The 16,257-nt window shown below is 50.6% G+C and overlaps 1 protein-coding gene across 1 annotated transcript in view; it reads left to right on the forward strand.

Moving 5' to 3' along the window:
- Positions 1–16,257, forward strand: part of bop1 (BOP1 ribosomal biogenesis factor) — a 45,244-nt gene that overhangs the window by 2,187 nt on the left and 26,800 nt on the right. Inside the window, exon 4 of the mRNA XM_048992861.1 lies at positions 4,377–4,541. Within this exon, the coding sequence (XP_048848818.1) occupies positions 4,377–4,541 (165 nt within the window). The remainder of the gene's footprint in view (positions 1–4,376; positions 4,542–16,257) is intronic.

Below are 16,257 nucleotides of genomic sequence, written 5' to 3' on the forward strand. Positions count from 1 at the left end.
TTTTTAAATGCAGCACCTTTTAAGCACAGAACTGAGAGCCTTAAAGTTTTTCCTCCTGGATTATTTGATGCCCTGCTGGCTCTGTGGGCAGCACTGTGGCCTCATGCCCGCAGGGATAGGGGTCTGAATTCTCCCCCCTCTCTCTTTCCTCTGGGTAGTCTGGTTTTCTCCCACAGTACACATCTGCATTTCTAAATTTCCCAAAGTGCTTGATTGCGTGTGAGGTTTTTATATACTGATGGAGCAGCATCTCGTCTAGGCTTGAACCCTGTACTGCTTGGGATAGGGTCCAGCCCCCCCCCCCCCCCCCCCAGCCCTGGCCAGGATAACTGTTTGGAGGATGGTATGATATGGGATAGGATGGTATAATATGGGATGGTGTAGTATGATATGGTATAGCATGGGTTTTGATGGTATAATATGGAATTGTACGGGATGGGATGGTATAATATGGGATGGTGTAGTATGATATGGTATAGCATGGGTTTTGATGGTATAATATGGAATTTTATGGGATGGGATGGTATCTCTGCTTCTGTCACTCTGTCATCATCTTCATCATCCTCCAGCTGAGGCTGCATGATAATGGAAAAAAAAATCACATTTCCAATAAGGAACTGAAAATTGACCGAAATTAAACTTTAGTGAAATAGAACTTATTATATTCCGATAGTCTGTCAGATAAGTTGCTGGTGCTACTGTGAGCCACAAGGCAGTGCCGGCTAATTACTTGCTTTTGTTCGACATTTCTTTCGAATCCAGAATATTTCACTGCAGCGGAAGACACGTTCCTTTCGTTGACTAGTCCTTGTTCGCTTTTTCCCTAATCTTGTTCAGTTTCTCACATGCGCCACTGTCTGCGAGTGAGTTGGACTGCGAGGACGAAAATTGTTCCGATTGGCTCAGAGGGTGTATATGCGGAGCTTATGCAAAAGCAGGCGAAGCAGCCTTCAGACCGGTTTATTAAGATGTACTACATAATCTTGAAACGGAACAATCCTTAAAATTGCAAAGCTGTTTTTTATGACAGTAAAAATGTTTTAGCATAATTTTTTTGACTGTCTCGTCCCAGCTGACTATCACAGTCCTTGCAATGTAACAATTGCATCTGCATAACATTGATGTCAATATTAAAATTGCACATGATGCAGCTCTAAGTGATAGTATCAAAACTAAAAAAATAGTACATTGATAAACCCCTGAGCAGTCAGGACCTTTAGCATGTGGTTTTGACAGATTGTCAGTTTAATCTATACAGTCACATTTTTTTCTGGTTTCACCCTTTATCCTTGTTTGTATGCTTCATCTCTCCTAGCTTTTATTAAAATTGAGCTTAGTCAAACAACGTCTCTGTGCCCACTATCGCCCCCCTGTGGTCAGAGTTCTGGATGAGCCCAGGTGCAGCTTGGAAGATGTTTGTTTGCTGGAAAATAAATTATTTTATGAGTAATAATCTACTTTACCGAGTCTTGATATTGATAAACACGCTTCTTTTGACGTTGAACAGACACTTTGCATTCTGTAGATGCAGTGAATCAGAGAAATACTTTTAAAAGTACAGGATACCTGGAATTTTCAGTTTCCCTGCTTTTTATTTTTTGCCTGCTTAAAGCTCTTTCCTTTGAGTGGATGTAAATTATTTTTGGCAGTATTGGTTCCCTCGATGGATGGTCTGCTAAACATATTCTTGTACACGACTGTTTTCAAATGCCTCTATGACATGTACACATGGGTCTGTGCCGTAACATGCAAGCTGGAAAAAAAAAAAGACACTGCTGGGCTATTTTAAAATATTATTTTTACAGTCTCTCTGTCACTTTCGCGAGGATTAGGAGCGTAAGATGCCCACAAATGTGAAAATTTGTGACTTGGGCCCATTATTAAACATGCAAAATGAATGGCGCTGAAAAGGCACTTCGAGAAACGCAACATTCCACAGTCACACAGATGGCCGTATGACTGAGGCTGCTGGTCACGACGGAGATAGGAGTTTTTTTTCAATATATACCAAAAAAATAACTTTTAGTCTTAGTATAAGTGCGTACCGTATCTTTAACAAATAACATTAATCTTTGAATCGTATGATTTTATGAGATCCAAACCATTTTCAGTAGTGTTTGTATGTTTATGGTTAGGTTTGCTGTCTGGGGTCAGGCCCGTCTGTGACTCTGTGAGCTTTTGGAACGTTTCAAAAATATCCCCGTTTAATTGCTCACAGCCAGCTTACGAATAACCGAAACCACGAATGCAAAATTGGCAGATCTGGAGGGGTGAGTGTGGAGTTAGAAATGGCCCTTAAGCGGCTTTGGTCGCCAGGTGATGGTCTTCAACTTTTTGACAATTGCACAGATGAAGCTTTTCTGCAGTGTTGTGTGGTTAGGATCCTAGATGCTGTTTTGCTTGCTGAGTTGGCTTCTCTCTTCCTCTCTGCTCACGGCCTGCTGGGACACTGTCCTCTGTCCTGCTCGATTTCCCTGTCCAAGCCCGGCTTCTAGTATCTGTCCAGACTTCTCCCTTGCCGGTTGCTGGTATTAAAAAGAGATAATGACAGTTTTTAAAACAGGAAAGGGCTGTATGTGTAGGATTTAGGTGGATTTTGGCGGAACGTCATGTTTATCCTATTGAAAAGTCCTGGAACTAATTTGGGGCCTTGAAAGCCCGATGCCGATGAGCCTTCGTTAGGGGGACGCGTCGTCGCCCCCCGCTGGTGTTGAATTTGCTCAGCTCCATCTTTTTTTATTAATTTTTTTTAATCCGTGGGCTCAGCTGGCGAGGTTCTCCGGCCTGTCAGGCAGCCGGCGGCTGGCTTTATGAGCCCTCTGGGAGCCCCCACGGCCACATCCCAGCTCTGCTCTAGGAGCATGAGTGGGCGGGGGGCTCAGGTTACCGGTGCTGGCTGTGTCTGTGACACGCGAGCGCCCACGCAGGAAGGCCGTCTTGCAGACATGTCTGATCCACTTCCACCAGCAAAGGGGCCTGGTTCCCGGCCCATTAGCTGTGCGAGAGGCCAGACCAGGCAGGGCCCTCGCCCCATTAGCCGTGCGGGGGGTCGGGAACGGCCCTCGGCCCGTTAGCCATGCGGGGGGTCAGGCACGGCCCTCGGCCCGTTAGCTGTGCAGGGGTATATTCACCTAGTTCAGCCAGGACCTCGACCCGTGTTTTCCTTTCCCAAGCGAAGCATAAGTTATAAGCCAGTAGCTTTTGAGCGGAAAACCTTGTTCCTGTGTGCTGTTTCTCACGTGTCTGCCCAGGTGATGTTGATGGGCTTGTAGCAGAGTGGGTGTACGCCGAATGAGGCTGGTGGGATTTATTAGTTGAACGTTAAAATGTTATAATGAATGTTAAAATGAATAAATGCAAAGTCAGGAAATGCCACCTGACTGAACGCAGTCTTCCTATCTTTTTTGAGGATCTGTTTGTTGGCTTGTCATTCATCACTGGGGGCTGTTTTGGGGCGGGGGGGGGTGTCCCCATAGGCTGGTGGCCTGTCCCGGCTGGAAGCTTAGCAGAGCTCTTGCTTTCCATGCTTTTGGCTGGTTGCACATCATCTGGACAAGTCATCTGGCCCCATATGGCCCCCAGGTTATTTATTTATTTTTATTTTTTTACTGTAAACAGATGAGCCCGTTATCATCCCTAGACCTCCGCTGTAACACCATTTAAGCTCGCTGCTCTCCTGCTGGGCCCTGTGAAGTTTTACGCACTACGTATAAGTCCAGACGGTACACAAGTGCCCCCCCCCATCCACAAGCCATTATGTTATGAAATGAATCCTCTGCGAAAGTCCTCAGAGCACTAGGGGTTGGGTTGGAGGGGCTCCGCTTTGAGTCGGGGGATGTTCCTCGAGACCGCCGTGATGTCGGATTAACTAGACATCAGGGAGGAAGTGTTTCGGTTTGTACTCGACTCCAGGATCCGCTCTACCACGGGAGACGCGTAAATCAGCGCAGGTTGACTCACCTGCCTCTGAAGATTGGTTGGGGGTGGGCTCATTTTAAACTCCCACCGCCACCAGCTTGCCTGTCAGAGATTTGGTCATGTGACTCTTGGCTGGCTGAACAGTGACTTGTGGGGGTTTTTTCATCTGTGCCGGGATGCCTTTAGGAAAATGACAGGTTTTTAGTGAATTGTGTTTGTCTGCATGTGTAAATCATGTCAGGAGGCAAACGTATGCGAAAGGAGCGGATGGACCTCTGTAATTGCAGAGTGGCCTAGAAATCTGGCCAGGCCTCAAAATGCAAAGCACATCCTTGAAATGAGGCCGTACTGGCAGCTTAAGAGAACCGGCACGGCTCCGGAATGGGTCATTCTCATCGTCCATGCATTTGTATTTTGTGTGTTTTTTTTTTTTAATTGACCTTGATTTTTCGCAACAGGGTGAAAACGCGTCCGATGGAGGAAAGGGTGCGAGGAAGGCAAGGGCTTCGCGAGCAAGAGGAACGGAGAGCGGAAAGTTGGAGCAAGCCCCCGAGCTGGGGGGGCAGTCCAGCGGGCCCCCCCCTCAGGGGGATGAGTATGAGCAGGACACTTCAGATGAGGAGGTGAGGATCCGGTGGGTGGGGGCTGTTCACTGGAAGCAATAACTAAACAAAACGGCATGTTTTAAAAAACAGGTTTGATTTTTCAGTGAAGAATCAGTAAAGGAATTTTCCTCCATGGTTTCTAGAGTTTATAGAGACTTGTGGATGCATATATAGTGATTGTACTTAAATGTCTTGACGATCTCGTAATTTTATGAAACTCAAATCCGTATTCAGAGTTGTAAATGTGTGCTGCTGCCTACGTTTCATGAGAGCAGTCCTTATTTTGCGATTACGAATCATAATTGGCGAGTTTACATCTTTCCTTTCCGCTTGCGATTATGAATCACAGTTCATGCGTTCACAACTTCAGCACTAAATTTCCGAATTGCTAGTTACTTTGGAGAAGTTGCTTGTCAGTGGCCAATGGATTTTGACAAAGGACGAAAGAAAAAAAAAAACTCGCTGTCAATTTCCGATAAGTATAAGCCTATTGGAGAGCTGAGGGGGCGGGGCTAAAAGCAAAAATTACCTTGAGGAGAAGCTACAAATGAAGGGTGGATTGGTGCAGCATATGCCCTGCAAGCCTTCCAAATATGGAATAAAATTATGAATTAATGTAATGATTTATTACAATAAAAACAATATATAAAATTAATGATTAGGGTAACTGGTTATCTCAATACATTGGTAAAAACGAAATGCACTGGTTTTCTATCACATTGACAGTGACGTGATTAGTAAGCAAACGTTAGCGGCTGATCGTCCAAGCTGCTCTCCTAAAATGAGGATCTGTAAACCTAGAGTGTGACAAGTGCAGTGCGCAGTGAATGTGTGAGTCACTGTCGTTTCACTGCCTGGGTTGTATGATGTGGTTGCTACGCACATTCAGAAAATCTTTAGTAATAATGTGATCAGCATCAGTTTCACTGATTTTATCATCAGTATCAGGAATATTAGATACAAATATATCACTTATTAGTATAGATTAGGGCTGGGCGATATCATATTGATATTATATTGGACGTGCACAATAATCATAAGAATGATTATTGGTCTGTCATCTGAAGCCCTGGTGGTTATCGTGCATGCGCGATATAATATCGGTACAATATCGGCCAGCCCTAGTATTGAACTTTTCATGTAAGTGCACCACTAGTTTTTGCCCTATGCCAGGTAGTCTGTGTTTTGAGTCTTGCCAGGCGCTTCTCGTAAGTTCATGAATAGATTTGTTGTATATTTCCTTTGTTTGATTTCTGTACACTGCTTTGATTGAATGGAGGTCTACATCTGTCAAAAAGACCTCCACGTAAAATATGTGGTTTGGGATACCACTGCAGGCTCCGTTCCCAAATTGGACACCCCCTGCAGCCGCTGACGTCGGCGCACCTCCAGACCGCGTGGACGGTTTAACTTGCTCTCTCCTCGCTGTTTAATTTAACGGCTCCATGGAGAACCTCTGACCTCGCCATGCCGCGGCCTGCATGATTCCCAGGCCGTATAACCCAAACCGAACCCAGTGTCTGCCAACTTGCCTCGGATGAGGAGCATTTCATAACAATGTTTTGTGGGCAGCGGTACTGGTTAGGGGGGTCGGAGCAGCTCCAGCATAGTCGCGTTATGGACATCAGCCGTGAAATGGATTTAAAGACTTTCTGTCAGGTGGAACTCTTCATATGTATGTTCATGAGGAGAACCTATGTTTTGTTAGATCCTGGGCCTCTGTTTGGCTCCTTCGCAACCGGTGAGGTGACTGTGCTGGGTTTGTACTGGGCCGCGAGGGCTCCAAGCCCTGGCCGCCGCCCCCCACCCAGGCAAACGAAGGCCGACAGGCTTCCTCCCAGGAGAAACGTCTAATGTGCTCCTGACATGGAAAGATTAGCCTTCCCAAACCGCTCCCGTCAAAAATGTTTCTGGAAAAGGTTGCCAGCAGCCTCTCTAATGCATGCCCACCCCCCCCCCCCCCCATTCGCTTAGCATTTCGGGACTTTGTCGTTTGGTATAGTACAATCCCCTTCCCCCTACTTTTCAGTGGAGTGTTTATTTTTTTTGTCAAAACTGTTTGAGGCGATTGAGGTGAGAGGAAACTATGATCATTTGTCATCCATGGTGTCAGACTCCTTGGCGATCTCTCCCCTCCAGCAATATTAAATGTTTTTGTTCAGGAAGAGGCCCTATTAGAAACCTTAGAGCCTGGGGGCCCATGTACGCTCAGGGTACACCCCGGTGTGCTGCTGTAGCTGCGGTGGTCCGTGGCCTGGTCCGGCTTGGCGTGTTCCAGGCAAGCCCCCCTGCCCCTGGACAGCAGATTGAATTGCTCCGGAGCCGTCAGCGGCCCTCGGCACACGCTGTCCGCAAACAAAACCTCGTAGAGTTTCAAATGAGTTTTTTTTTTTTTTTTTTTTAATACATTTTGGTAATAAAGGGCCATTTCCTGCTCGCGGACTGAAAGGGAATACGTAAGCCGGCAGAACATCTCGCCGGGAGGAAGAGGTTTCTCCCCGCAATGGCTTTTCCATGTGGAGTGTGAAATGAATGAAGACACATTGTGGAATAGAAATCTCCCCCCCCCACCACCCCGGCTTCCTGCCCCACGCGGCTACCGCTGCAAGACCCAGCAGCACGGGGGGGACTGAATTCAGTAGCCCCGTGTTGGGAGAGGCGCGGGCGGGCGGGCGGGCCGAGGGGGGGGCGCGGGGGGCCTGGTGGCGGCGTGCTTAGCGAGCTGGCTCAGAATACAGGGGGGGGCTGATGCGAGCTCCCCCCAATTAGTCACTCGCCTGCTCGGTTCAGACAAGCCTCAGAGAAGCCAGAGGTGCTGGGTCGTGTTTAGAAACCCCCCCCCCCCATATCCTATTGTTCTGTATCTGGGCTTTCCCGTCCCCCATGACATTTGGGTCCAGAGGCGCACAGCCTCCCTTCTCCATCACCCAACATCAATGGGAACTGTGTAAATAGCCACTTATTTTGACCTGTGAAATGTGTGAGTATATATTTATACTGTATATGTGTAAAGCAGATGACTTGTTTGTGCAGTGAAATGCCTATAGAGGGCAGTTTACTGTCAGGGGAAATCGCCAGCAAAGTATAAGATTAACGTTTACCCTGAGTATTTGAGAAGTACATAGTGATCCATGGGTTGGTCGTGCTCTAGGTCTGCTGGTTTGTTCTTGAATTCTCCTTGACCGTTGCTGTTTTGGCAGGTTTAATATCCTGTAGTCCTCGATCCCAGGAAGCCTGCCTGGTTGCCGTGGGTCTCCTGGCCCGACTGCCAGTCATGCAGAGTGACGTGTGTGTCCTTTCTGGTCAGACGCTCGCCACTCATCACCGATCTGCTTCTCTGAGGCCTCTTTTCAGCGTTCTCTTGGTGTTCCCTCGGAGTTCCCTCTGCACACGGACCCGGGCCAGTAACAGAAGCCTGCGACGGCCCCCTCGCTCATCGCCGTGGCGACGTGCGCCGCGTTTTCCGACGGCAGCTGATTTATGGTCTGGATTTTTGGAAAGGAGGGGAAAAAAATAGCGATTAAAATGAAAGCGAATCTGCCGGTTCCAGAGGGAAACCCTACGCTGGCGCGTAAACGAGCCCGGGCTGAAGCGCGGAGGTGCGAAAGGCGAGACACGCAGACGTTTAAATCAAATGGAGGCGAGGGGGAAGGAGCCGGGGGCGCCGGGTGGGTCGGGGTCTTCTGGGGCGCAGTGCTGGGCTTGTTTCGTGCGGGCAGGGAATGCCACTAATTCCTGGTAACACTGCTTGCGGGTGAGTTCCACCAGCCAGCTGAGTCGCCCGCCCCCCCCCCCCCCCCATGGTGGCTGGGTTGACTTTGCAACACCTTGTGTCGGTTGTGTCCAGAACTGCGAGTCCTCTTCCCAGTTGGGGGTGTTTTGTTTTCAGCCCTGAATTATTGCAGGTCAATGAGTGCATCTGTTTCCATTTTCTTTTCTCTCTTCAGAATGTGTGTGTGTGTGTGTGTGTGTGTGTGTGTGTGTGTGTGTGAAAGTAAGCCATGTGTAATTCTTCAGTTCTGGTCAAAAGAGCACGGAGATTTCCCTTTCTGTGATTATTGTGAAACCCCTGATAGCTGTAATGTGTGTGTGTGTGTGTGTGTGTGTGTGTGTGTGAAGCACTCTGATAGCTATAATATGTGTGTGTGTGTGAAACACCCTGATAGCCGTATTCTGTGTGTGTGTGTGTGTGTGTGTGTGTGAATGAGCTTTCAGGAAGGAGCCCGAATTCTGGTCATTTTGAGCCCCCTAAAGCTGAGAACGGTCTGGGAATGTCGGCTGTTGACTTTGCTCTGTCGAATTAAGCAAACGGGGTGTGTGGTGATAAGATCGGGCTCCCCTGTTCTGTGAGGTAAGCTCTCCCCCCCACCCCCCCGGCCTGGATGCGACACACGTCTGGTGCATGTGTGTATGTGCATTTCATTCTATTATATGTTATTTATTTTCTTTAAGGAATCGGTAATCCCCGAGTTTAATTTCGTGATTGGGAGAGCTCCAGGTGCTGGCGGGGTAATGATCTCCAGATGGGATCTAGAACGATCCCAAATTTCCAGTGCCGGCTGAGGGCAATAAAACGGGGGATTTTCACAGTTCCGCAGACACCCATGCACTCCGTCCTTGCAGGGTAATGGGAGTGAGAGCGACCGCACTGCTATACTTTATGTTTTTATTAAAGGCCCAGATTGACAGCAGCAAAGGATTTTTCCAGCATTAAAATCCAGGCCCGGCCGGCGGGGACAGAACTCGCCGGGCCCCCTCCCCGGGGATTTCCCCTCTCTCCCGCTCTCCTCCCTCGGCCTCTGTCTCTTCCAGTGCTCCAGTCAGCTGCGGTGCAGGATCGTGAGCCCCATGCGCCTGACTGAAAACCGGACCCCCCTACACTGGCCACCACCGGGCCTTTTCTTCCTGCCTTGAGATCAAATCAATAAGGGTAACGGGGGGGGGGGGGGGGGCACTGGTTTGAATGAGACGAGGGAGCGGAAATCAAGGCCATTACCAGGCAGGGGGATTCGTGTGCACGGGGCGACTCCGAGAGGAGGGACTACGAGGAGGGCAAGGGGCAGGCAGTCACAGCCTCCATGGGCAATCATGGGGAGGTAGAACCGGTGTGGGACTGAAGACAGAACTGAGCAATCTGCTAGAAGCCCCCCCAAGACGCAGTGAGCCATCCCGTGCCCCGCCATGTCCGCCATAGTGAAAAGGCTAACCCTACCGAGCAGGAAGTGGGCGGCTCTCGTCGGCCCTCGGCGGCCACTAAAACTTCCTTCATGGAAGCCGCCGTGGGACCTGCGCGCCGCCTCCACCCGCGACGTCGCCTGCTTCTGATTTGGGCCCCGCGCTCCTTTCCCGTAGACGGGCTTCGAGGTTTGAGTCCTGCTAACTTTTATTCCTTTTTGCTTCAGGCCATTTGGCTTAAATAGATTTTCACAAGGTGGGGAGATGAAAGACGTAAGTGATTCATGTATGTCTCGCTGAGCTCGACGTGGCGGGTTTTTTTAAAACGTCTTAAAGAAAGAACGGATCTTATGAAATATGCCAGGAAACCGGGCGATATTTGGTTTGGAGCCCTCGGACAGTCAGCCATGTCCGCCTGAGTTTGAGGCCTTTTTAATTTTTTTTAGTGGGGCGTCTAAATGAATGATTTTCTGGCTTGAGTAAGAGTGCAGTTGTTCGGATTGATGCCACGACCCTCGTTAAGCTCGACGGCTCGGCTGCCTTTTCTGCCCCGGAGGACGGCCCCGCTAATGGCCCATTTTCGCCCCCCCTCGGCTTCGCATCCCTCGACCGTCTCTCCTGGCACTTCCAGATGCTTCCGGCTACCACCCGGCCCACGTGGATGGATCCGGCTGTCACTAGCGTCTGCGCAGGCTCACTAGCTTTTCGAATCCGACGTTCTCACCTGCACCCGAGTGTTTTTGTGGGTCACGACTCTCATCTCGGTTCGCCAGCGTTCGCCTGTTGTTGGCAGATCCGGAATGAGCTGCCAGAAACTGCGCAGTGACCCGCGCCTTCCAGTACGTGACCGTCGGCTGTGTGTGCTCGGAGCGCCCAAGGCCAAGCATCAAGCTCAAGCCCCCCTCTCCCCCACCGAGCCTGCAGGTCAGCTGAAATCAATACCAGTATTTCGGAATTGACAGTTCGGTAGTGAATTAGGTGGGATTTTGGCTTGTCACGGGGCTGTCAGCAGGAAATCTCCATTTAGGAGTAGATTTAAATATCGCCCATTCATGGTTTTCCAACTCGCCGAATGTTGACACAGAATACTCACCCGGGCCGGACTCATCGCGTGCCGCTCTGGCTGTGCGAGCGGGACCCTGGGCCATGGTGCTGGGGACCCTCACAGGTGCGTGGGGGGCGGGGGGGCCGGGATTGCGGGGGGAGGTGAGACGGGCTGCCAAAGCAGCCACCTGTCGTTCTGTACTTTTTAGGACTTCCTTTCATCCGGTGTTCAGCTCTGCTCCCAGCCGGATCAGCGCTGCCAGGAGGCCTGATTGAAACCAACTGCGGGTGGGGGGGCCGCTCTGAGCGGGAGGCGGCTTCCCAGGCGAGATCCTGGGGGGAAGGGGGGGGGGTTGGTTGCCGTCTGGCCCCCGCTAGATGCACTCGTCCGCTTCACTCTTCACTTTCAGCGAGGATCGCGCTGTGATTTATTCTTCAAAAAAACAGGCATGGTGGTACTAAGCGTGACGCAGAGACGATCCCTCTACCCCATGCCAGCATTCTTCACGTCTGCCCATGTCACCCTCACATGACAGATGGCAGCATGCCTGACTTCTGGCAAACCCTGTGCTTCATTTTGGCTGCACCGCCGTCGAGACGCTTTCCGGAGTCGCCAGGCAGGCAGGCAGGCTTTCACGGCCGTGGGCCGAAACCGCACTCTCCTCTGCCGTCATAAAGGGCTTGGGCGCAGGAAGCTTCGAGGCATCGTTAGACGTTTAATTTTCAATAAATAACGACCTCTATGAATGATATGCCGGATGCTTGGCCAGGTGGAAAATCATTCAGACCTGGACGGCCAGCAGGCAATTTCCACATGCGTCCGCAAAGGTGGAGCCCCCTGTGTGGGATTTCCGGAATTACTTATTTATCGGGTCAAGCAACAGACGACAAGCGGGGCTAAAAATGCTCAAAAAGCCACATAACGAGATTTTACAGGACCGGTTTTGCCGTCGCAGAAACGATGAACAGATTTACTTTTATGGCCCGTGGGACTTTGTCACAGAATAAGACATTTGACATAAAACGTGGAGCTTTTTCTTTAATAAAACTCTTATGGCATCTTGCCGTGACGCCGCGCGCAGCTCAAGGTGACGGCAACCCGCGCAGTTGGCTCATCGTTTTAGGGACCTCATGGGCCGGTAACATGGGCAACGACCCCAAACAGGAAGTGACTGGAGAGATGAGCCTTCAGAGGCCAAAACAGCCAACGCAGCACAGGTTTCTCTCAGGTTCCTCAACAGCCCCCCCCCAATCTCTGAACATCAGTGCCCGCCTACATTCCATTTCCCAGGCCTCCAGCTCATCATCGTTCCAGCATGGCCTGCAATTGGGTGGTTTGCACCATTGGTGATGACCAGCGAGGGCTGACAGGTGCAGGCTGGCACAGCAGTTAACTGCAGGGAGGGTGGGGGGGTTGACTGATGTTTTTCTTGGAATGTAGGTCGTTAAAATCCCTCCCCTCCCCCCCCCCCCCCCAGTTAGAAGGACCACAAAACCCCAACTGCTGGCAGGGCAGTGCAGGGAGGAATGGAGGAGGACGAGAGGAGAGGAAGAGCTGCTTTCCTGTGTATATCTGGCTTGAAGCTGTCGTTAAACTGAACAATGAAGACGAGGCCTCAGAATGGCTTACTGCCCTGTACTCTCTCGGGGTGATTTACAGACACGTACAGAGAGACCGGGGCACACTGAGCCTCAGAGTGGCTTACTGCCCTCTACTCTATCGAGGTGATTTACAGCCACGTACAGAGAGACCGGGGCACACTGAGCCTCAGAGTGGCTTACTGCCCTCTACTCTCTCGAGGTGATTTACAGCCACGTACAGAGAGACCGGGGCACACTGAGCCTCAGAGTGGCTTACTGCCCTCTACTCTCTCGAGGTGATTTACAGACACGTACAGAGAGACCGGGGCACACTGAGCCTCAGAGTGGCTTACTGCCCTCTACTCTCTCGGGGTGATTTACAGACACGTACAGAGAGACCGGGGCACACTGAGCCTCAGAGTGGCTTACTGCCCTCTACTCTGTCGAGGTGATTTACAGCCACGTACAGAGAGACCGGGGCACACTGAGCCTCAGAGTGGCTTACTGCCCTCTACTCTCTCGAGGTGATTTACAGACACGTACAGAGAGACCGGGGCACACTGAGCCTCAGAGTGGCTTACTGCCCTCTACTCTCTCGAGGTGATTTACAGACACGTACAGAGAGACCGGGGCACACTGAGCCTCAGAGTGGCTTACTGCCCTCTACTCTCTCGGGGTGATTTACAGACACGTACAGAAAGACCGGGATGTGCTGAGCCTCAGAATGGCTTACTGCCCTGTACTCTCTCAGGGTGATTTACAGACACGTACAGAAAGACCGGGATGTGCTGAGCCTCAGAATGGCTTACTGCCCTGTACTCTCTCGAGGTGATTTACAGACACGTACAGAGAGACCGGGGCACACTGAGCCTCAGAATGGCTTACTGCCCTGTACTCTCTTGGGGTGATTTACAGACACGTACAGAGAGGGTGGGGCACACTGAGCCTCAGAGTGGCTTACTGCCCTGTACTCTCTCGGGGTGATTTACAGACACGTACAGAAAGACCGGGATGTGCTGAGCCTCAGAATGGCTTACTGCCCTGTACTCTCTCGGGTGATTTACCGACACGTACAGAAAGACCGGGATGTGCTGAGCCTCAGAGTGGCTTACTGCCCTGTACTCTCTCAGGGTGATTTACAGATACGTACAGAGAGGGTGGGGCACGCTGAGCCGCAGAATGGCCCCCAGACAGTCTTTAGCTTTAATTTAATCCCCCTCAAATGCATGTTTTATTTGCATGTGTTTAGCCAATCTTGGTTTTCCTTTTGTTTCATTTTCACTTTTGTAGCCAAATAATTTTGACCTCATTAGTCAAATTCAAATTTACTGATAAAACTGAAGTGAATTTCAAGTGTACCATCTTAAGGAGGCCCGTGGACCCAGTGCCCCCGTGGATGTAGCGCGGCCTGTCACGGCCCCACGCAGGACTTGGGTAGTTCTGTAGCTAATTTTCTTCTCTGTTCTTGGACGCACATGACCTCTGGGGGGTGCTGTTGAGGCTGCTGTTTCGCATGCCCCATTGGAGGCACCCCAGCTGATCTGAGGGGGGGGGGACACACAGCCGTCCTGGGAATTCAGCCTGTCTGGGTGCTCTCGTTAAACTCCCCACATTCAGGCAACGAGGAACGACAGGGGTAGCCACATGAGGGTGACGTGGTCAGGTTACACAGTTAATATCACATTTTAATTTACCTACACAGCTTTCGATTTATATTTGGGATTACGTTACACATTGTTACACATGTTTTAATGCCAACACACTGGTGTGATTTGCTCAGTCAGTTGCCATGTGTCTCTGTATTAATTGTATTTTGACAGGTTACAATTCCATGGTTCCACCAATTGCCCAACTTGTGACACATTAAGATCAGTATCACAGATATTTCTCTGTTCGTGACGCCACTGTCTGTCACTCCTGGGAATCCAGAGCCCAGCCTGGGGTCTTCATCAGAATTCTGCACCACTGCAAAGGAGATTGTAGACTTTTCAAACTTGGTTTCCTGTCGATTTTGAGCCATAAAAGGTGTTTAAACCCCATTTATTGCCTCTGCAGGTATTTTTTTTTTGCCCACGTTATGTTTTTATAGGTGGTGAATCTGGGAAAGTGCCAGAAGGTCCGATTTTAAGCCAGTGCGGTGTGGGACTCTGTTACGTAGCTGTGACCTGCTCACCGTATCACTGGTCAGGCCCAGAGAAAGCTGATGGGTCTAACTGTATTTGCCCAGTATACCGTGGTCTCGTGTAGTAGATGGGGGCATTTTATAACCCTGGGGGGGAGGGGTGGGGTGGGGTGCACAGCACCTGGATGTAACCGTGGCAGCCGGCTGGTACACCAGCCTGCGCTGCGCCTGAACAGCAGACCTGCCCCCCGCCCCTGGCAGCTGTCCGCACGCTTGTTTCTGACAGATACCGTGGGACCGGGGAGAGGAAAGGTGGTTTAAACGGCCAAATCATATAGTTCACAGTTCGCAGAACATATATTGGGCAAGATATCGGCAACCGAAACCAGATGTCTGTGCTGACATGTGCGGCGTCTGCGATGAGTCTGCGCACATGTGAGGCCAGGGAGATGGCCGGGAGGAGCTCCGGCCGCGGTCAGTGATTGAGGGGGGTAGACAAGACGGCATTTAATGCATTTCATTAATGCACAACACAGGAGCGAGTTTCCCCCCTCAAAGATGCTGCTGGATTTGATTAGTGTGGCCCTTTCATGTGGTCGTTGATCATCTGGGACGATGAAGAGTAGCCGAGTAGGGGAGGGAGGTCGAGGTGTGATTTGCGTCCCCCCTCCCCGCCTCGAAAAGGAAAAGTGGATGCAGCGTGCAGCATTCCTGAGGTGTGCCTGTTTCCTCTACAGCCAGACTGAGAGTCTGGTGATGGGCTGTCAGCCAGAGGTCCTACCTGCAGATGCGATCTACCCCCACCCCCGACACACAGCTGGCCGTTTTAAAAGCCCGGCTGGGGCTGGACCCGGGCCGCCTCGCACTCTGCCCGGACCTGTTCCCCTAAGCTGGTCCTGCCGAGCCGCTGTCGGTTGGCAGTTTGTGGACGAACGTTCGTTTGACACCGGATGGTTTATCGCATTCAGCCAAATGTGTAATTCTACAGGCCACAGGCGTGTAGACAAATTTACAGGATCACAAGTTAGTTTGGATTTCGATAATTTCTCCCTAAGCGGCCTCACCCAGCCTGTTAGACGAAGCCGTCATGATGTGCGGTTTGTTGTAGATGTTATCGGGAGGGATGTTTATCAGACGGTCTGTTAAATGATCTCGGATGACACGTTTCATTTGCATGATATGTGTCGCAGGTTATCCTGTGTGTTACCATTATATTTCACAGGCTACAGTGTAATATTTCATTCACGTTACTATTTTCCATCCTCTTTCTGTGAGCTTCCTTTCGTGTGCGTGCTTTTTTTTTTGGGTCATGCAAATAGCGGTCAGCAAAGGGGCTGTTAGGGGCTGAATTTGAAAGGCAAAGATGCCGTCTGCTTTGTTTGCCGGCCCCCGGCACTCCCCAGTGGGAGCCGTGTGGAATGTGAGGTGGACCTGTAGACCAGCTCAGGTGGATCCGGCCTGTCCTCCCGCCCGGAGACCTGCGGGCCCCGAATAAGCGCCTAAGCAGCAGCCTCCGTGCGTCGTGATCCGGAGCTGGCTGCGCGCTGCGTTACCGCGCTTTAGTGTTTTTCCACTCTGGATATCTCTGTCCTTTTTAACCTCGTGTAACGTCGCATGCGGGAGTGCGGAGAGAGACGTCCGCTGTCAGACGCAGGCGCCGCAAAGCCATGAAACACACTTGCTTTTATTTAGATATTGTTGCATGACACAGGCAATAAATATGTCAAAATGGAACGTCTCTGACCGCGAGCACCGGCTGTAATGGAAATAAAAAAAGGCCGCAGGTCGCGTCACGGTTCTGTTTCTCATTTG

The sequence above is a fragment of the Brienomyrus brachyistius genome, chromosome 23 (genome assembly GCF_023856365.1).
Source record: "Brienomyrus brachyistius isolate T26 chromosome 23, BBRACH_0.4, whole genome shotgun sequence".
NCBI classification, from domain to species: Eukaryota; Metazoa; Chordata; class Actinopteri; order Osteoglossiformes; family Mormyridae; genus Brienomyrus; species Brienomyrus brachyistius.